Source organism: Lepisma saccharinum, chromosome 5, assembly GCF_977018435.1.
Source record: "Lepisma saccharinum chromosome 5, izLepSacc3.1, whole genome shotgun sequence".
Classification (NCBI taxonomy): Eukaryota; Metazoa; Arthropoda; class Insecta; order Zygentoma; family Lepismatidae; genus Lepisma; species Lepisma saccharinum.
In genome coordinates, this window is record NC_139233.1 from 25,539,046 (window position 1) to 25,562,386 (window position 23,341).

Consider the following 23,341-nt stretch of genomic DNA (forward strand, 5'->3'; position numbering starts at 1 on the left):
TTTGTTTCCAGTGAACGATCACACCTCTGGGAAGAAATCTTCATGCATTTCATTGGAAATTTAGTTGGGGGAGCAGGATCCGTTCGAAAACTGGCATCAACTTACTACGACAAGCTTATTGAATGTGACCAATGTCGTTAATAAAATAACATTTACTGGAAAAGAGACTCGCATTTACGCTGGTCACAAGTTATGAGGATGATTACATCATTGACAATGAATCCGGAGGGAATGAATTTGATGTCATGGGGTGACCTTGTAATATTTGATACGTGAACGAAATTGTAAAGTCAATTTATTTTAGACGTTTTCTCATTCCATTCCATAATTCCATTTTCGAGTGTTCGTAACGTCGAACACTCGATTTTAGAAAGTTGATTGCCTTGATGATCTGTGTATGCTGTGAAAGTTTATGCAGCGACACACTATGAATGTTATGTATATATGTTATACAGGGTGCCGCGTATTGTATCTACCAACTTCAAATGACAACGTAAAGACAGTGAGTGCTTGTAGAAACTATACATGGTTATGAAATGAAAATATGCACATAGGTATTTAATACAGTGTGTATAATATGGACAATACAGACACCAGTGAACCTTGAAAATAATGTCCTCTAAATGTCCTCCTCCTGCTTGGATGCACTGTTCGAGGCGATGCGGGAAGGCTTTCATGACGCGCGTCTCAACACGTTCTGTGCAATAGCGCGTATTTCACGGCGACTGACGGTTTACAACATTACCCGTGTTTCTCCACGGCCTAACTCACCTCAGGATGCTGTGTGTGTCTGGAACAGGTTCATGGCAATCTTGATTGTTCAGCCGCAGTGCCCGGTGCCTGTTTGGATGAAGGCTTCCACCACCGCAATCCGCGTCTGCATGGCATACTAATTGCGTGACTCCCAACTCTCCACGGATGTAGGTATGGCGCACATTCGCATCTGCATTCTGGCAGGGTTGCCAACTCAAATTGGTAGATACAATGTGCACCACCCTGTATATTTCGAGACTCGAGGCAAGACCGAGACACTGTCAAGTCTCGTCTTTTCTCGACACAATCCCTATTGATGTTAATGAGCAATTGTGGCGTAAATTAGGTGTATGAACTTAGCCACCAATAGGGAAACACCAATCTTGTAACAAGTAGGTGTTAAACACCTGTACACACTATTTGAGTTCTCAAGAAAAATTTGTGCACGGACAGGCTAATCGGGATTGGACATACAGTTTATAAAGTGGGATCTGAACCACTACGTGCTTCCACCGAGCATCGAATCCGAGACTTGGATTACAAGGCAAAAATAATCGGAGAGGGAAATACATGAAATGAGAAACAGCAGTAATATCGAAACCAACGAGAATAGAAGGGATAGAGAAGTGAGAAAACTGAAGTCGATCGTCTTTTATTTCAGGCAAATTGAACGCAAAGACCTACCCTACTATTTCTGTTAGCGGCAAGCGTCGTCCCAAAGCCAACTTCCAACTGCGCAAGTAGTGTATCTGGTTCCTTCACCATCAATGGCCTGTTTCTTCACCACCGATAGTGGGTCACAATTTACTTCAAGCACGAAACTGCTTCAGTCACTCTAGAACTTCTACCTCATTTGTCGTAACACATACGGGAATGCAATACAACAAGAAAGATAAAAGTGATTGTGAATAACTATGAATGAGTACGCAACTTACAAAGAAATGGAGCATTACCATACGTGATTTCACGTGTAGTTGTGACGTATTTGACATGTGCAGTGAAAATCACTGTTGCACACTTTTCCTTATGAGGATAACTTCACTTCACAGCCAGATTACGTCAGCATACAACAGCCGTGGCGAACGAAAATGACTACAACATACCAACTGATTCTCCCCCTTTGCAAGGGGGGAAACAGCTCTGGCACATTTTACATTAGGTCAAGGCGTCCACAAAGCAAGAGTCAAGACAAATAGAAGCCAGAAAACTTGAATCAAAGATCTGGCAGGATATCAAAATTTAGAATTTACTAACAAAATATCTCCATAGCATGAGAATGAAGATAAAATGAAGTTTGACGACTTATTATCCACGCAACTTGTGTGTTTGATCAGTGGATTACCCACATATTCAGCATTATTGAGATAATTTTACCTCACGTGTAAAGAACGATACAACTCTTCATGATAGGATAGCAATAACAGTTCTTAATAGCATTCCAATTCAAGGACAGAAGGGCACAATGCTGGCAAAAAGCAAATTTTACACAGGGGTGATTGTCTACAATAGTCTCAGGTGAGAAGAAAATTTACCGTTAATTTGACAAGCTTGTGTCTGTGTACAAAGTTGAGTCATATGGAGTGTGCATGTCACATTTGAAGCATTTTGATAAGATAATTCCTAGTGGGTTGTTATTCATTGTGTGTGTAGGTTGAGAGTAAAACAAAAGTACTGTAAGAAAAAATAACTGATTTTCTTGATTTGACTTTCAAGGATAACAATTATCTGCAAAGAAATAGCATTTTTTCAACACAAAGTTAGATACGTTTACAATACACTGTATTATTATAAGACCCATTCAGTGACGTTCTCGGTTTTGGGGGTTAACTAACTAACTCTCCAGCCTTCTTAAACCCGAAGGTTTATGACTGCAACAACACAAGCCTTCCACCTGTCCCTATCCTGGGCAAGATCAATCAACCCAATCTTTTCCATCCTTATGATTTACTTTAGGTCCATCTCAACGATATCCCTCCATCTTCGTTTTGGCCTTCCTACAGGTCTCTTACAGTCAGGTTTCCCAACACAAATCCTGGTAACTCCTCTATCCTCTCCAATTCGTGCCAAATGGCCTGACCACCTAAGTCTTCTTGATTTAATTATTCTAATAATATTTGGACATGGATACCAATTGAGCAATTCTAAATTATGTCACCTTCTCCACTCACCTGTCTCTTCATCAAAATATTTGTCTCAGGATTTTATTCTCAAATATTCTTAATTTATGTTTCTCTTTTAATGTAAGGGACCAAGATTCACATCCATATAATACTACAGGCAAAATTACTGTTTTGTATATTTTAACTCTTAGTTTCTTAGATATTATACGAGATGATAAAAGTTTATGAATAGAAAAGTAACACGCATTTCCTGAATTAAGTCTGATCTTTATTGCCCCGTTAATAATCATTTTCGGTTTTGGGGGTTATAAATTAATTTTCCAAGTTTTCATAAAAATGTGACGTACATAAAAATATGGTAAATATAGTTTCTAATAATCAGATTGTTGAACACGTCATGAGCTCATATCAGTTGATACACCAGACTGTCTGGTGTCAGTGGGCCACTGGATGACTTTCAAAGATCTGAGTGGGATACATTTTCAAATGTTATTCACATTGTTGATATGTGATCCAAACAAGGAAGGTTCACGTCAGATTCTTCATTAACTTTACACTTTCACTTTATTTTATGGAGAAATTTGCCTATTACATTTTGACAGGGTGTGTCACAACCCAAACGTACCCTTTGGAGCCACCCCTGGCTCCATTATATTACAATGTAGTAAGTGTTATTGACATTATGATTTTTACATATGACAATTAGTAAATCGCAAATGTTTAATTATGATATGAAGGCATTAACTGGAAGCAAAATAGAAATTATGATTTCATCTTCGTGGGATTATTTTCTTTTTAAGAACAAGGGGAGAGAGGGGTATGTTGCTAATTTTCCATTAATATATCAGCCTTGTCCCTCCGATGGCAACATTTTGTTTCGGGTAATTTGCAGTACGCCATGCAGTAATTGGTAAAACTCCTCTTGCTAATCAATTATTACATGAATTCTAAGTTCTTGTGACTATCAAATAGGTTGTGCAAGCCTTTTTTGGGGGAATCGCTATTCTACGTACATCCTGAATATTTCAGGCTAATGAGGCTCTGGTGTCTTGACTTACAGTCAGAATAACTCTCTGCGATGCTGTGTGTTGTCTTGAGACTTGTCTAGGCTTGGATGTTTGGAAGCGCTACAACCCGAGCGAACATCTGTACAAGGGTGTTCGGGGAAAAATGTTTCGAGAAGGTGCACAAAATGGAGGCTTTTGAAACGCGGAAAGTGTGATATTTGGCCTAAAAGTTATAACTGAAACGATTTATAGGGGCCTTGCAATATTGTTAGTCTCAGGCCTCCACATAGATAATACGCGATTGGATTTCTTGCGTTGAGTGCCCCTGTACAGCGTTGGCTTTCATCATAGTTATGCATGAATATTTTAGCCAAGTTTTATTCTTAGTCTTGATGAGACGTGATCCCTGTGTTAGTATTAATGAATGGAATAATGAGTTTAAAAACCATGTATATATTTTGTATCGTCAGGGCCCTGTCCACCATTGTGATCTTGCTAAGAGGCTTGTAACCATATTTGATAGTAGGAGCAAACAGCCAATCTGCTGACATACTCGTAATTCTAAACATACATTAACCAATCAACGTTTAATAAGTTTTCATTTGAACTGATAAGAGTATTAGGACAGATTATGGGGTGACAAGGAAAAGGGAATAAATACCAAATAACTAAAGAAACAAACAGAGAATACTTACAATGCAATTTTTCATCGAGATTCCCTCGTGACGTCACTGATAACGCTCTGATGAACTCCTCAAACTCTATGGAACCATCCTGAAAAAAAAAGTTTAAGAATTTGAGAAATGTATTTTTGCTTTTCTTACTTTTGTACTTTATCATTGCTTTTGTTATATCATTATGTTAATGGCATGCATGAGGATGAGTGATGATATGAAGATGAGGGACAAATGCAGAGAAATATCTACTTCCAAGGCGGGACTCGAACCATGAGATAGTGGTTTAGAATTTTTAACGGAATAAGTCTGTATTGTAATTTTATCACATCTGTTCTGTTTCTATTCTTTACCTTGTAATCATAGGAGCGGAGGGGAGGAGAGACGGAGGGAAAGAGAAAGGAAAAGGAGGTAGATAAATGAACTACAGAGAATAGAAACACGAAACAAAGGGAGAGAGAGAAGGGGACAGAAACATAGAGGTGAGAGACAGGGAGAGAGAGAAGGGGACAGAAACATAGAGGTGAGAGACAGGGAGAGAGAGAGTAGAAAAATAAAGATCGATAGAGAAAAGGAAAGGAGGAATATAGGAAAATATTGACAGAAAACGGGAGGAAAATGTTTAAAAAAAAATCAAGTTGAAGTGACTAAGACCCCTCCGCCTCTTGAACCTCCTCGCGGGCGCCCATGCTTGTACTAATAGAATCAATCTACTAGTGTCAGTGCCTGTTTTAAAAATATATAATTAGGGTTCATTTTTATCCGTCAAGTAGTTGATTTCGCCAAAACATACACAGGCGCATGCATATTGCGAGATTCATCACACACACTGTGAATGTATTATCCGAGTTCATGTATGATACATGGGCCACGTCTCTCGTCATCGATGTTTGGCTACCATATACACAAACTTCATCTGATTTGTTTCTTTTTTACAACAATTTTAATAAAACGTTAGTTACAAAGATTTGGCTACCAAGACCAAATTTTACATAATGAATTCAAATGCTAATTTATTATGATATATATTAACCTCATTAAGAATTCGTTGAATACCTATAACCAATAAATCAGGTGATATACCGCTGTACTGATTAGTAGAAGTTGAATTACTTTCGGAACATCTCCAGCGGACTGCGCGAGTCTGTGTAGAGAGCCTAGTGGGCGTGTAGAACCTGAGCAAGGGGCTTAGCGATAGATTCCGGGCTGTGATGACGTCAGTGGCTCGCTTGATTAATTGGCTGCTTCGAGAGTTTGACTCGTTCCGATGCTTCAAATGCATAACAGCCATAGATGTTACGGAAATAATCTCCCTTTTACCAATGCAGCTCCGCACACCTCCGTATGGGATTGGTTAGCACATCGCGCTACGACGCCAGAGATCCCAGCCTGGGCATGTGTGTCCTTTCTTCATATCATCACTCATCCTCATCTTCGCGATTAGCCAAACGTAGCAGAAAAGCGATACAGCTCTATTTGTTAATAATTCTGAAGAGATCATGATACCGTAGTTGCGCTCCAAAGGTGAATTCAACACATTCCAACATCCGCAAACATCACAGTTTGTGCTACCATCTACCGGTTCGCACTGGTAACTAATTGTGACTTTCTACGTACCAGGAGACGCACAGAATACCAGAAGAGATTTCTTTTCAAGTCTTCCTCGGACGACAATGGAGGACCAGAGAAAGCCACGGGAATATAGAGGGATCCTTTGTGTCGATAGATCGATTCTATTTTCCTCCTGCGAACCTCCCTACTCTTTTCCGGAAGCTGTTCCTGTACCAGCCTTCACAGGATGACTTCTCACATTAAATGGGAACCTGACAAGTCAGCCTTCGACATCCCTTTAAAGAGAATCCCCGTGGCAGATGGTGGCGCCATCTAAGAAGTAAAATGGGAAGCTTCTCTGTCCTTTATGTTCCCCTTAAAAAACACACACGGCGGGAGATTGTCAAATCCAGCGGCTTTTTTTCTGTAGACATCTTTGAAGGGGCGTCATTTTTTATATTCAATGCATGCGCCGTTGGCCATCAAAGGACCCTTTTCAGGATCTAATTCGCCTATTCATCGCATACAAGCCCCTTTCTCTCGGTAAACACGAGACAAAAAAGGACGTCTGATAGTCGATTGTCTTTCACTGTAAATTTTATCAACGGTTCGAAAAATTCTCCGGATGAAGAGGTAAGGGGCGGGGGGAGAATGTGACGTACCTTTCGGAAATAAATGTCAGAAAAAATTGACGTATTTACTTTAAAAAAAAATAACGTAAAATACTACTTGAAATTTGAGAGATTCGTAGTGAGAATGCATACGAATCATGAAGTGAATGTCATCATATTTTGTGGGGTTCGATGACATGTGAGACAGGAAAGGGGGGGAGGCAAGCCTGTTGCTGAAGAATACAAAGTTAAGGAAATAATTGTGCAAAATTCGTTCCTAAGCCAGTTTATACAGGGACAGTGTTGAAAATATATAATCATCTATGAATTAAACTCTAATTATCTCACATTTGGAGGAAAATGACTCTCTTCAGGGACAAATGCATTTGTAGAGGATTCCTCTATGTTAAATTAAAGAAGAAAACTATTTCAATAATCATGTGTTTATCAGGAAGAGTTGTAGAAAGTGGTGCAGGAACAGGCTGGGCAGTATATCCCCATTGTCCGCAGGAAATGCACATGCTGGAGCCTTTGTAGACTTATCAATCTTTTCATTACACTTAGCAGGAGCTTCCTCGGTATCTCTTTATTAAAGATCAAAGTTAGTGTCCCTCACACGGATCAATGTGTATCACATTCAGTGTTTTGTTTCGTGCAGAAAGGAACTTCTATATGAAGTTATCTGGCCACACTGCGCTTGAAATCCCCCCAGCAAGAAGTCAGCTGACAACATGTCGATATCTCAGTGGGGGAGATCGCAGATAGTGGATAAAATTAAGCGCTTCTCTTTCGTTATTTATTGACTCGGTGAGGAGAGAGTTTGAAGTACAAAATTGCAAAGATTGAAAACCAATACTCACGTTGTTTTCGTCGAACACTCTAAACACTAATGACGCAAACTTGGTCGGGTCTCCTTGAGGGAAAAACTGCTTGTAGATCTTGATGAAACCCTGGAATAGAGATAAAAATTTCGCATGAATGATAGCCTCACAACAATGACAAACTATTCTACAGATACAGCACGATTGTTTAAGAACTTTTTTTACTGATTGTCACACAATACATTGAACCTAATGTAGGCTTGAGAAATTCGCATTTACTTATGGGGGCCAGAGAGTGTTCCGTTCGGTGGGAGCTTCACGCCTGCACACTGTTCCTCAACGCCAGTAAAGAGCAGAGCAAGAGTTGAAGAGATACCTGCATTGAGAGGTAAAAATACTGCGGGGAAAGGATCCCTCTTCTGCGCCGAACTACCTCCTGTTGCTTCTACCATGATAACAATGGCGGGAGGTTTCTATTGGGTTGCACAACAGGACCGGAATCTCTTTTCTCTCGCACAATTTAAATTCGGTCCAAGTTACGTATTGTTTCATTGAAAAAAGGTTCCTGGACCGTATTTAAATTGATCCAGAAAAAAAGGTTCCTGGACCGAATTTAAGCACTTTACATATAAAAAGGTTATTTACGGTCCAGAACCAATTTACGCTTGCTGATTTTCTCTTCTGGACCGGAATTGAATTTATTTAAAATTCTTGGACCGTTAAGAACCCTGGTTTAAACGAACGAGACCGATGAAGCCTGCGACCTCCATAGCCCATTCCATCCTTTCGCAACTTTTATAACGCTACAGTACCGCTGCTCGCTCTGCAGTCTACATGAGCGCACGAGAGTGCTCTTTCAGAAACACAGTGGGTTGATCAAGCCTTACCTAATGCATCCAAACCAAGTCCCAAGAAATGTATACATGCTTTCAGAGCCCATAACTCACTAATTTTTCGATCTTTTGAGATGTAACTGTTTGTACTAGTGGCGATTTGAGTCTACATCTTGGAGGGAAGAACTTCTTCCTAAACGATACTAAAAGTGCGAGAATGTGCAAGAAGTGTACAGACAGTTTAGAAAGGGTATTCAGAGATACACTGATTTCACTCGACATTTTTTCAATGAGAGATGTGTTTGTGAAGGAGATGGGGCTGTTTAATTTATATAGATACAACGTACGACCGCAATATTTTTTCCAGGGTGGGGTGAGGGGTTGAAGTTACCATTTTCCTTCAAAGCACTTATAATATAATATAATTAACATAAAGTAGTATGGCTAACAGGAAATTACAGTATATGTGTGTATAAGTTTAGGTTGACATCATTTTCAGGGGGGGGGCATACCTCCCACCTTGTCCCCCGTTCCGGACGTCCACAACATCCACGAGACATATCAACCTACTGAAGACTGTTCGACAAGCTGCTGTTTAGCATTCATTGAATTGTGACACACGTCGTCGCATGAATCAATTTTGATGGATTGATTGATTTTACTTCGCATTTCTGCCACTTTTGGCTAATCGCCAAGATGAGGATGAATGGTGTTAAGATTCAATTAAACAACGATGGAGAGCACACATCATCTTCGAAATGAGGTGTGAAACAGAAAATCTTCATTGATGAATATTTGACTTACAAGGGAGGTTATCTAAGTGTCCCCCTCCGATTTCCATGAAACTTGGCAGGTGTATAAAGTGGCTCAAAGGAAGAAATTTTTTTGTTTTTGTTTCGGCAAAAGAAGAACTGTTTTATGGGGCAAACCCCCCTCAAATGTCAAAATGAGGACAAATTGAAGTGGGTATTTGACCCCTGTGTCCCCCTCCGATTTCCATGAAACTTGACAGGTGTATAGAGGGGCCCAAAGGAAGAAATACGTGTTTTTTGTTTCGCCTAAAAAACTGTTTTAGAGGGCAAAACCCGCCTCAAATGTCAAGATGAGGACTAATTGACGTGTGGATCTGACCCCTGTGTCCCCCTCCGTTTAAAAGGAAATTTGGCAGGTGTATGGGGGGCCCTATGCCCCCTGTTTCTTCCTATGCCATATTTACGTGGTTTCGGGGTCAGATCCCCACTTCAATTTCTGCTCATCTTGACATTTGAGGGGGAGGGGTTGCCCCCTAAAACAGTTTTTTAGCCGAAACAAAAAAAAAAAACACGTATTTCTTCCTTTAGGCCCCTCTATACACCTGCTAAGTTTCATGGAAATCGGAGCGGGACACTTAGATAACCTCCCTTGTTAGTAACTGTTAAAGGTTGTACGGTCACTCGCTGTTTACAACTCGAGACGACACCGTGACAGACATTTTTCAACTCGAGACGGAGACACTCGTCTCGTCTCGATAACGCACCTATTTTAGTTGTTAAGATCGCACTTAAAAAAAACTGTAGATACAGTTCTGATTATCTTATCTTAGAATCTGCAAAGTCGTGGCCATACAGCTATTTGAGGTCCTAAACCTACCCAAGGACTTTACACTGGATGACGTGTTGTCAGTGTGCATCGAGTCCCATCACCGCTGTTATAGGTCTTTTGAGACCGAAGCCTGTTACGTCTTTTAAGTAATTTCACAGCAAACGGCTGCTAGCAGAAATTGTAAGGCAGTCAATTTGGCTCAACAAAAGACGACCGATTTCAGTATCTCTGCCCTTACTGGTGGATATGTTTGGGGGTATACATCGATACGAGGCGTATTCGTAAAGTAAGTACCGTTTGCAAATATTGCCGCTGTAGCGATGCAGTCGCGACCGTGTGAGTTCTCGCTGACATCCTTCATCCGTTAGTTAGCCACAGGCACGCGTGGTAGCAGGTCATGCTTTTTCTTCATAGTTTTCTGAAGGTTTGAAATGTTCAAGACAATCAATCGGCCGGCCGACTGTGAAGTCCTGTCTGTGATTTGTTTCCTGAAGACAAGAATGGTTGAATTCTTGCCTAGAGGACATACCCCAACAAAGATGCCTGCTGTGACACATTAATCCGGCTGCGTCGTGTAATTCAAAACAAAAGACGCGGAATGCTTAGCGAATGCATTGTGTTGCTTCACGATAATGCTCGTCCTCATACGGCCCAACAAACTGAAAATTTCATCACGTCATTCGGCTGGGAATAATTTGTTCATCCGCAAACAGCCCTGACTTGGCACAAGTGACTACCATCTCTTTCTTCATCTGAAGAAGAAGTTTCTTGCTGGTCAGCGTTTCGACGAGAATGACGACGACGAAACAGCAGTGCATGGATGGCTTTCGTCACAGGCGGGAACATTCTATGATGATGGGATACAAAAACTAGTGCCACGCTACGACAAATGCTTGAACAATGGTGGAAACTACGTAGAAAAGTAGTTTAAGGTCTGTAGAATGCAATGCAAATAAAAAGAGGCACGAAACTATTTTACTTTATTTTTACACCATTTCGGTACTTACTTTCCGAATACATTGAAGTAGATAGTCACAGAACATGAAATGGTCGGGCCTACATTCACATGTATCACACGAAAACAACAATTTTAGAAGAGAATAAAGAAATAAAATTGATATAAATATCAAACTTACCATCTTCTTACGTTTTACCAGATGATAAAACAAAAGTGTCAGAAAAGGAACAAAGTTTTCACGCATTTCTACACAATAATTTAATTATTAAAAACAGTAGCAATACAAAAGTAAATATTTATATTGAACTTAAGTAACTAACAAATGTATCGATAGCATGTTTGTAAAACTAAACCAAAAACACGTTTTCTGTTTTTATTAAATAATAGCGAACAATGCTGCCATCTATGCCTCAACATGAATACTACCATCATTAGGTGTTGTCAGTGCATGCATTGATTTAGTGGCTTGTCTATTCAACAAGAGGAAACGAGAGGTGTCAGCGAGAGCATGCTAAGGGCATGGCCTACAGGGGCAGATGTTGGTGTTGACGAATAGGACAAACTGCCTTTTGCTTCAGCATCCCGCGAAATTTCCTCCCGAAGTTCTCTAATTGAATTCAGCCTGCCCGCTTCCTGGCAACACATTTCGAGACAGTAGCAATTTACTTACCTTAATTAGTGTAAAACTTCCTGCAGAAGGTTCCCCCTAACGTAATTAAAACTGCAAAAGGTGGGAGGGGGCAAAGCATACGCTCCCTGTGAAGTGAAAGAGCCTTAGATTCACGTCGGATTAGCTACAGGGTTCTTTGACTCCATATGGATTTTTCCTGTTTTCAAAGTGAAGAAATCACAAATAGCCTGGCCACATTGACAAATATAGCATATAGTGGGATAAGAGTTATGCTTCTCTAAGTTACGAATGCAAACCTGACCTGCCTAATATAACCACACTGGGCTGGATTTGATTGATTGTTCGAGTTGGTGTTTTAAGTCCACTTTATGCACAGTAAAGCTAATCGGGACTGGACCTACAGTGTATAGTGGGATCTGAACCAGTATGTGCTTCCACCAGGTATCGAACCCGGGACCCCTTGATTACAAGGCAACGACGCTACCACTGCGGGATCGGGGAGGCCCCACACTGGGCTGGAATGCAGAGCGTGCCGAAAAGGGGGACTAAGGGGCTGGAGCTCCCAGTGCACAAGCAACGTAACAAAATTTTATAGCAAGAATTGAGGAAGTTAACTTGCAATTAATAAGAATACATGCATCTCGGAAACCACAAAAAATATTAACCAAGATAGCTTTCTCCGTGAGGAAGACTAAAACTACTACAACTGACAGTAGCCTGTTTTGCTCACATCTTTCAAATCTTGCTGCTGTTGTTCTAGTATTCACCTTTTGTTCGTAACGTACGACTCTGACTCACCAGGTTCCCTGTGAAGGTGAGGGAATTGTCAGCGCGGAGTATAAAAGACGGAAACTAGAATGAAAAAAAGTTATAGGCATGTTAACCTTTTCCTTCTAACAATAATTATCCAAGGCGATGTAAGCGCCATCTGTGACAATATGCAAAAATAAATAATCACAATCACTACTGCCCTCTTTCGTCACAAATTTTGAGACTCTCGGAAACCCACTAACTGTAGAACCTAAAGTCTGTTCATGTATCATAGATTTTTTCATGACATTGCACACTTGATTTTATTACTGTAAAGTTAGTGATACATAACCTACTTTTCAACATATGCACCATCCTTGTTGTCGTAACGCTGCACCAGCTTTTGTATGCCCGTGCCAAATAATTCTACCGCCAAGGACTGGGTCCATCGTGCATACAACTTGCGAAACTACAATCGCTGGGTGACGATCTCATACAGCAGGGAACGTAAGATCTGCGGAAACTGACATGAGAGTTCGGACATTGTGAACCGCCGGTTCTACAGCATTGCTAGCTGCACACTTTCCACCAATTCAGGTGTCACTATGGACGGTCGGCCACTACGGTGCTCGTCGTGCACATTGGTGCGGCCTGCTGTAAATTTTCTGCACCATCTTCTGACAATTCCTGCACTCATGACATTCTGTCTATACACTTCACACAACTGCCGGTGGATCTCTGCCGCCCACAGTTTCTTAGCGTGGAAAAACCTGATTACCGCGCGTACCTCGCACTCGGCGGGAGACTGTATGCGCGCAGCCATGTTTCCCGTACCACAGTTCTATCACCATTGACTTCACACAACTGCGCTCGCGGCAGGTTATGGCCTGCACCCCTGCGCAAGCGCGTCCCGCTCTGACCACTCGTGCCATCTTGGGGCACTTTCGGAACTTACTTTCTGGATGCGCCTCGTATACGAGATGATGACTAAAACATGTACAATGGCACTTTCAAAATCAGAAAAGCATTCGTTCAAACAAGTGTGCAAACGGTAAACGGGAAAATCTATGATACATGAACCTACTTTGAACTCCTATGTCGGAGAGAGAACCGTTGAGAAAACCTGTTGTGTTTTATTTACATTTTCACCGAATTTTACGTTTATGAATTTAACGGTTTCTGAGTTGCTCTGATATAAATTAATCGTGCAAATTCATTCTGCACCAATCTGAAATTTAGCATATGAACACACCCGCACAACTTCATCGATCTACAGTTAGTGGGTTTCCGAGAGTCTCAAAATTTGTGACGATAGAGGGCAGTAGTGATTGTGATTATTCATTTTTGCATATTGTCACAGATGGCGTTTACATCGCCTTGGATAATTATTTTTAGAAAGAAAAGGTTAACATGCCTATAACTTATTTTCATTCTAGTTTCTGTCTTTTATACTCCGCGCTGACAATTCCCTCACCTTAGCAGGGAACCTGGTGAGTCAGATTCGTACGTTACGAACAAAAGGTGAATACTAGAACAACAACAGCAAGATTTGAAAAAGGTGAGCAAAACAGGCTTAAGTTGTAGTCTTCCTCACGAAGCAAGAACTCGACACAAACTTCCCTTCCCACCTTTTCAACATCTGCTATAATTTACATGGTAATTTGGAAATACTACTTCAACTCTCCCAGCAGTAAATCTTCATTATCCTGGAAATATTATCTTCGCGAGAACATCACGTCATTCGAAATCGGATAATTAAAGTCTTATTCCTTCTTGCATCTCTTCGTTTCCAAGCTTATCTCGGTCGTAAAGATTCTTCTTCCTCTTTTTCTTCTTTTATTGCCTTCAACTGTCAAGCTCGTACCTCCATTTTCATCCGCGCCAAAACAGAATATTCCATTTCGTTGGCTGAACAGAAAAAATACCACGAGGAGAGCTATTTTTCATTGTTATGAGCTTCCCGAGTGGTGAAGTGACGTAGATGGTGGATTTTAATCTTAAAGATGAACGCCAATATCTCCCGCGGCAAGTGGGAGAGAGGTCTTCGTAACTTGCAAAATTTAAAAAAATATTTCGCAACGGAGGGATTCGTTGCTACCCCTTTCATGTTAAATTTGCGTCTGAATTTTGATAGCGAGAAAAGCATCGAGTTCATCTGACCCGTAAATGGCGTTACTTCGGCACGTATGTAGTTCCTATCAGGTAAGCAGGAAGTTTCATGTTTCTTTCCCCCCTCCTCAAACTCGGTTCGCAAGTTGATGGACGAGTTGAAAGTTTCATGACTTTAACACAGTTTGCAAGCTCACGTTAGATCGCTCATCATGAAATTGCTCCCTGGGCAAATTCGAAGTTTCGCTCCTGCGCCGAAAGATAGCAGCACAAGTGTGTGTGGTTGTTACAAGGTTAGGTAGTCATTCGGTATCTTGTTATAAACCGATTTTTCATTTGGGGAGTTGAGTAAACAATTAAATTTATTTAGCCAAGTTTACGTGCACTACAGTGAATTGTTATCACTAAACCATAATGAAATAAATTATTTTACTTGTACAATTAGGTCATTCTTTTGTACTTTAACTTGTTTTTGCACCAAAATTCAACATGCACAAACTACAAGTCACCAAAATAAGAAGGTAGCTCAGGCACAACAAATAGGTTCTGGAAGACCTACAGCTTGAAACTCTGGACGAAATCACCGCCAAAGAAGTCGAAAAATTCTCGACCAGCATAGAAACGCATTCCAATCTCAGCATTAATACACAGACTCTCGGATGGTCCATCACGAGTACTTCATGTCTCTGGTAACACCTTTCTTGCAAGGAGCTATTCGGTCCATGTAAGGAGCACTGACACAACACAAAACTCCTTCGGCACTTGAAAGGACGACAGATTCAACGCAAGACTCCTTTGTCCCTAGTAAGAACCACAGACTCAACACAAGACTCCTTCAGTCCTTGTAAGGCGCAACACAAGACTCCTTCAGGCCTTGTAAAGACTAACACAAGACTTCTTTGGGCCTTGTAAAGACCAACATAAGACTCCTTCGGCCCTCATAAGAACCACCGACTCAAAAGAAGACTCTTTTAACCCTTGTAAGGACCATAGACTCAACACAAGTCCCCTTCGGTACCTTAAAGTCCACAGACTCAACACACGACGGACTCTAAGCGACAGAAACAGGGGTCGCAGAATCCACGCTGCAAGAAGAACGTTAATGAACCAACCAACAACAGTGAAAGCCAGGGAAACAAAAGTTCACGACAACAATCACCAAATATTCAGTCAAGTTACTGTTGAGCAAGCATCCGAACAGCAATGATATTGGCAATATACAATCTACGACAAACTGCCTTGAATTATAGCATTTATATCACAAGAATGAACAAATTATTTATGTTTCTGAACATAGTGTAGCTTACACAATGAATGTCACCGCGCAAAAAAAATATGCACTACTCAAACGCCAGGGGTCCTAGGTTCGAATCGCGAACCTAGGCATGGGCGTTTCTGAGTGTCCCTTGATCAATTTCATTGTATCATCACTCATCCCCATCTTCGCGATTAGCCAAAAGTGGCAGAAAAGCGAAGTAAAAGAAAAACAAATCAATCAATCAATAAATATGCATTGTTACGAAAATCATACTAACTTATTGAGTAAGAAATATAAGACGCACATCTTTTACGTGTGCTAAGAAAGTCAATTCTTTCCTTCTTGAAAATACCCAGTCTCTGAAAAGGAGACTGTAATCTACACTGGATTCAAAATTGATTTACGTCACCTCTATTATGAGGAACATTTAGCATGTGTACAACGTAGCTACGCACCCTCACGTGCATTCATTGTGCAGTTATAATGCACAGGGGAGAGCTTTATCTTTTTTACCGTATTATCTATCTACAGATGAGATCAGTTCAACATGAAGAATTAAGAGGAAGATATGAAATGAATGAAATGCATGTACAGGTAGATAACCGACATTTCCTGTCAGGTTCAATGTCAACATATAATCAGTGGTGACGATAATATTACTTCCTGTTATCAATTATGTTGGAGATTGAGGGCAGATTAGTTAGGCAAACAAGAAATATATTTATAAAGGTATCTATTCAAGTACCTTCGTGCATTTTTATGTTGCCCCACGCACACCACACGCACTTTTTTTTTACATATAAGGCCTAGCCAAATATCCTCTCAGAATTATTATCTGGAAACGTCCTTATATTATTGTGTTTATTTCACCATATCTTTCTACTTCTTTAGGTTTATCGTATTAAAGATCGCATGCGACAATTGTTTGTATGTCCAATTTGATCTGTAGACTTAAAAATCATAAAGATCAAGTATATTTCTGATTTTTTGTACATTTGTAACAGACTATTACTTCCACTGACCACTTGTACCCGAAAACTCCATCACAACTTTCATGTTGGGTTTGATTAACATCTTCATTCAATTTGTCGCTATGTACCTGTGTTTTCGTGACCTTAACTCAAGAATACACTTGGATCTGACATAACCTACCTACAGTGGCGGCTATTAGGGAGGGGGGTGGGGGCAGTTGCCCCAACACTTTTTGCCACTTTTCTCCTGTACTATGCTAAAGCTCATGTACGAAGGGAAAGAAAACTGTCCTTGCCCCCCACTTTTTGCACCTTTCCGCCCTAATTTTGTAACCCAATCGCCGGCACTGTCTATCTAATATGTTTATAATCTATGTGTAAGATACGTTGAACTAGAGTCACCTACCGAATAGTTTTAAACCAAACTACTGTTGCACAGGGTTATGGAAACCCGCTAGTATGACCAGTTTAGCCTGCTTCATCAAGCAAATTTGTATTTTCTCTTTATTTATTGTAAAAAGATCCACAATAAATGTTTAATGCAACATACAACAAATCTTCCTATTTACATTTAACATTACACAATATTAGTATTAAGTTGTCGTTATGCTTCCATTAATCGATTGGTCTGCCATCTTCTGAACGTCCCAACAACAAACTTTTATACGACGAAGAGTCCCAAGTTTCCTATCCATAGAAATCCATATTACTTTTGCTACCGCAGTTCATGATAGGACAAGTTTCTTTGATCGAACAAAACTCACTTCCCTTTCGAGTTCGGAGCGTTGACTGGCTCTGACGTCACTGATAGGCTCGCTGGAGGATATCATGCAGAGCGCGAAGTAGAATTAACTGGAGCGGGCGAAGTAAAATTGTGAAGGCACGCCTGGCAGAGGGCATCGCGAGCGGATAAAAAAAAAAGAGTGGCGCAACCCACGCCTGCTTCTCATGTTATTACAAGGTAATTCGGCCATTATTTGATTCGAGCAGCGAATTTATGGTGCTTTACAGCCAGCTTAGTGTTCACAGAGATCCGATTGTGGGAATTTTTGCGTACTTAGGACCAGCAGAGCGTGGGTAGAGGATTCAATAGTCAATCCCATTGATGGCCGAAACATAAACTGGCGCCGCCAAGTGGCAGAAATCGTAAGCTGGCTGTAGGTGATTAACAACGCAAACATGGGAGAAATATCGAAAAAGCCATAAAGGCATTTTTGCAGTTTGGGCTGTTTTCCTCCTACCTCATAACATTAGACATTTTATGTTACATATTTCATTTTACGTATACTATAGATCGACCACAAGGGAAAAAACCTTGGGACGAAAAGTCCCCGCGCAGGTTTTTCTTCTTCCCTCCACCTCGGGCCATAAGGAAGCATGGTCCACTCTCTCCCTCCCCTACTCGCGGGGGTACGGTGCACAGGAATGGCGGGTCTGCGCAGGTTGTTTTGCTCGTGGTTCCACTATAGAAGGTAAAAGGATTGGGGTGGGCCCTAACCTACTTTGTAAAATAAAATATCCAACTGTAACACTGTTACTTTTAAAACCAGTTAACTGCAACTGAGTTACTTTTAAGAAGTAACTCTCCGAACACTGTACTAGATATACTTCTGTGGCCACAGAAATATCACAAGACACTAATTAAAACGTATTCCTTAAGCAAAATTACCGCTGTGCACACGTATACACTTGTCAAACTCTTACGTTGTTTCAAATTATTCACACGGTACTGTAGATAGTATTAAATCAGATGAATTCTACGCTGACATGATCGGAAAGCATGGACGATCCAGTTAGAAACCTGTCAAAGAGCAATGAATTAATGAAATTAACACAGTCCAAAGTTTAAGCCCAGTTTATGCTCATAGAGGCTATTCAGGACTCAGGACCGGGCCTACAGTGTCAAGTGGGATCCGAACTATTGAGCAATGTGCCTCCTCCCGGGATTGAATCTGGCACCTCTTGGTTACTACTACGTCATCGGGAAAGACCATGAACATATTCAGAATTAATACATTTATAACATAAAATAAACTCTATTCTAATAACAATAATCAACAATTTATTGTTTTTCAGTTCTTATTTCCAACAATTTTTTTTAGCCATGAGACTTACGTATCAACACGGACACGCTGTACTGATGATGATTTGTTTATTGATTTGGTTCATTTTACTTCGCTTTTCTGCCACTTTTGGCTAATTTGCGAAGATGGGGATGAGTGATGATGTGATGAAATTGATGACTGGACACTCACGAACATCCATGCCCAGGCCGGGATTCGTACCAGGGACCTCTAGCGTCGTAGCGCGATGTGCTAGCCGGCTGTACTGATGATGAATCGTCAGTATCTTCTATCGTTGTCTTTCACTCCCACACCTTAACCACACCACCAACCTTCTCCGACAGAAACCTTCATTTGCTGACGTCACAGGAAGCTGTTCCCCTATTCGTTATCCCCTCCCACCCCCCTTATTTCGCCTTTGAGATATTGGAAAGGCTGGGTCCTCGGTCACGGGTTGGCAACAGTCAACATGCCTCGCAAGAAGATGGTGCATGCATCCACGTTTCGTGACTGGAAAAAGCAACACGGATGAGTCAAATAGAAATCAATAGGAAACTTGCTTTAGACACACAAAGGCCCGTCTGCCCTACAGATCCAAGATTCCGAAGGAGAATAGGAGAGCGTCAACTCAGATGTCTTCAAGAGAGATTCTTCTGCCTGCTGAACAGATGTTTCTGATCGCACACGACATATGAAGATATTTTTTTTAAAATAATGTCATCTGAGTTCTCCTCGTGTCTTACCAGGACTGGGCCTTACATAGTCTGGACTGGACTAGACGGTATCGTGCACACGGGGAAGAAAATGCATCAAATTTAATTTATGCACTTCAAATACATCAAATGATACAACAGTGTGGATATCGTTCAAGTAAAGAAAAGGGTATTTGCATATTTAGTGTTCCCAAACAAAAAGATAAATTAGCCGAGTAGAATCGAGCAATTCCCAGAGCTGACAAGGAACTCTATGATACAGCTGGTGTTTGTGAATTGCATTTCGATGAACAATACATTATCAGAGATTTTGTTCATGTAATAAATGGTAAGGAGGTAAGGTTGCCAAGGGAGATGATATTATTAACAAAGGATGCAGTGCCTACGAAGTTCCCAAATCTGCCAAATTATTTCACAAAAACTGTTCCTAGAAAGAGAAAATGCAGAGAAATGTGTCGATCAAGTGCAAAAAAACAAAGAACAGTTTGACATTTAATGAAAGTTTGTCCATTCCCTCGCTTAAAGAAAACCTCACGGTATCCACAGAATTTTGGGGAAGGCATGTATTTGTACGCCACGAAACATTTTTTCTCCTTCATGCCACTATTTCGATTTTATTAGCATACAAAAATAAACTTGTGTACACAACCCAACGTTTGACGTCCAGCCTCACATTGCTATGTTGCTGCTCGCGTTGCGTTGCACATAAAACATATTTATGTTACTTTTCTGTGTAAATTAATGCCATTTCGTGACTGCAAATCACTCCACAAATATAACTGTTTCAATCAATTCACTTACCGTCTTTCAAGACAAACAAATATACAAAATATATTCCAAAAAGTAACGAAGCCGCATTACTTTCATAAGAAAATTAGCACCTGTACGGATCGCACTGCCATCTATGTTGTCATCGTCTCGGGAACCAGTTTCTTGGGTCGTTTTCCACACTACGTTATTCAAGGCGCTGTAGCATCACTGTTACTTTCTTGGTTCGTCGTTGATCGAAATTTCAGATGCGATGCATTTGCAATCTATCAAGACCAAATGATGGATTGAGTTGAATCAAGGGGCACAATGGGGTGTTATCTTGTACCAGGGGCGGTTACTGATATTGTTTTGCAGTGTTGCAGAACGACCGCATATTTTACCATGAGATTTCATGCTCTTTGTTAGTATTTTTTTTCATTGCTTTCCTATTAAATACATTGAACGTAAACAAATAATTTTACTAGGGATGTGCCGAAGCCGATTACAGATGTATGAAAATCGGCCGAAATTGACACATCGGCATCGGTATCGGCAAAAATCCGATATTTAAACCGGTACAGATTATACTAGAGTTTTTACCTTCTACTCCCTCTGTCCCATAATTATAGTCCGGTATGCCAAAATGGTAGTACAGAAATGACAAACGAAGAGGCAGATGGAAAGCCCAATTTGTACTGATCCTTGAGTAGTAAAGTTATAAGACTCATTCCCTTGTTTTATGTTCATCTTCTGTATACACCAGTGTCACAGTTTGAATATCGGGCAATTATTATGAGACAACAAACAAAGGTGTACCGCACAATAATTATGGGACAGAGGGAGTAATAAGTTTTATATTCTAGTTTTGTAAGATTTATTAAAAATTTGGTTATGATTCGTCATTATTGTAGAGTTTTTGTAATACAATTATTGCAAACTCATTCAGAGGATCGACCTAACTATAAATCAAAAATAACACAGTACATTGCTGAACCAGGATCTGCTGTTGTATTGGAAATTCAAAAATGAATATTCAAACCTGAAGCAAGTCCTGAGAAAATACTTGGGCATACCTGCTGCATCAGTATTCAGTGTTGCTGAACAGATTTGAGATAAGAGAAGAAGTAGGTTACTTCCTGAAGTGCTTCCAAATCTCGTGTTTCTGAAGTTGAATCTGGCAGAACAGGAATTCATTTTGCATTTCAAAGAACTGCTTGTGTACTAATGTTTAATCTCTTGAGAATCCATGTTCTTCTTAAAGGTTCACATAACATTTTGTAGATGCAAATGTACATTCGCATCTCTTGAGAATATATATGTACATACATATGATATGCAATAGAAATGTACATAGCAAATTTATTTTTGTCATGCAGAAAATAACATCCCTTTTCTGTTTAATAATCTTATGTATCGGAATCAGTTAAATATCGGCATCGGTATCGGTTCCAAAAATTATCGGTGAGTACATCGGCATCGGTAAATTTTCAGCTTCGTCACATCCCTAAATTTTACCCTTGATTGCTTCAAAAAAGCTAATTCCATTATGATCCGTTAAAAGGACGGAAGCAACCTGCGAGATTTCACAGTATATGAGTAGACGTATAGGTCGACGTTGCAGCGCTGAAGCGACGGCTTCATGGCCTGATGTCTACAGCGAGGAATATTGGGAGCGAGGTTCAACGCCGTTGTTCCTATCCTGTAGAACCTAAGCAGACTCCACTCGCCTTGTAATCAAGGGGTCCCGGGTTCGATACCCGGTGGAGGCACATAGTGGTTCGGATCCCACTTTAAACTGTAGGTCCAGTCCCGATTAGCCTTACTGTGCATAAAGTGGACTTAAAATAGCAAATCAATCAATCAACTAAGCCGACTCCTCGTTGCAGAGACTGTGCAACAAACCAAGGTCACCCACCAGGCGCAGACAGGGAGGGAAGAAGACTTCACGACGGACCGGCAGGAAACAATGGTATGTTAATTATTTTTTACGCCGTTAGAGAGCAGCAGCGTGCGAAAAGTAAGCAGTGGTCTTACTGTCCCGTGTCGTAGAGTAACAGACAAAATGTCCACGTTAGGCAAAGATAAACATTTTCTTTTGGGAAGAATTTTAACCTAATTTACTAACCTTACCACCAATTCAAATTCAGTTTAAAATAATAACTTATCTTATACAAGTGGAGTGCTAGTTATCTTTCCTAATGTTGTAGCGTTGGGGGCTGGAACTAAATGTCTATTGTTATAATTGCGATATTTAGTGTACTGTTGTTAAGTCATGTTCCAACCGATACCAATGCTTGAAAATTTTAACAGTTAAAAATTGTTCAAAATACTGATTAATGTTATTGGGTGAGCCCAATTAGAATCATCGATTTATCAGAGTTTTCCTTCAAAATATTCAACAGTTGAATCTGAACATTAAAGTACTTCTTACATAACAAAAAAACACAATTATGCACAATATTGTTGCCGAACACATGGAAACTTCAAATTTTGCATGATAATTATTAATTATACCACCTCGAAAGTACCACGTGGCATTTTGCGGATCCTGCGAAAGGGCCGGTACCAGTGAACAAAATACAACCGATACTTTCCGATACCGATACATCGACATCGGCTCAGCCCGATTATAAATACATATAAAATTATGAATATATATATATATATATATATATATATATATATATATATATATATATATATACTATATATTCGCTGCAACCAGGAGCCCCCACTGTCTTGTACTCGAGTCAAACTTGAATGCATTTTATCTCATTTATGCATTTCACTGCATCGTTAGTTTATATGACTGGTTTACTATCCATGCGTTTCTATCTTATTCTTATTAATATTATGCTTATGAATTTGTTGCTAAAGATCTGAAAAACGTTCTCTCCCACAGAATATATAAAGTGTCTAATATTTAATATTCTGTGCAATGTATAACATCGTTAACTGCATTGGAAAATACGAGAATTTATCAAAAGATAAGCACCATTTTTAATATTCAATATTGTTTCGTTTGGGGGAAGAAAATTATGTATGTTGAGAGTCACGTAATATTAGTAAAAATCATATTAATAAAAGGGATGCGTTTTACTGCATATTTAATATCTGATGCATTCAGACGGTTGCTTTTACGTTTTATAAACTACATTCTGTTAATTAATACCTTTACATCTCTCTG

General features: G+C 40.1%; 1 protein-coding gene across 2 annotated transcripts in view; it reads right to left on the reverse strand.

The window, feature by feature from the left end:
- The window catches only part of LOC145987726 (frequenin-2), a 534,394-nt gene that overhangs the window by 76,520 nt on the left and 434,533 nt on the right, over window positions 1-23,341 (reverse strand). For both annotated transcript variants that reach the window (XM_083122324.1, XM_083122323.1), the window contains exons 4-5: window positions 7,577-7,666; window positions 4,576-4,654 (exon numbers count right to left, since the gene is read on the reverse strand). In XM_083122324.1, the coding sequence (XP_082978450.1) occupies window positions 4,576-4,654; window positions 7,577-7,666 (169 nt within the window). The remainder of the gene's footprint in view (window positions 1-4,575; window positions 4,655-7,576; window positions 7,667-23,341) is intronic.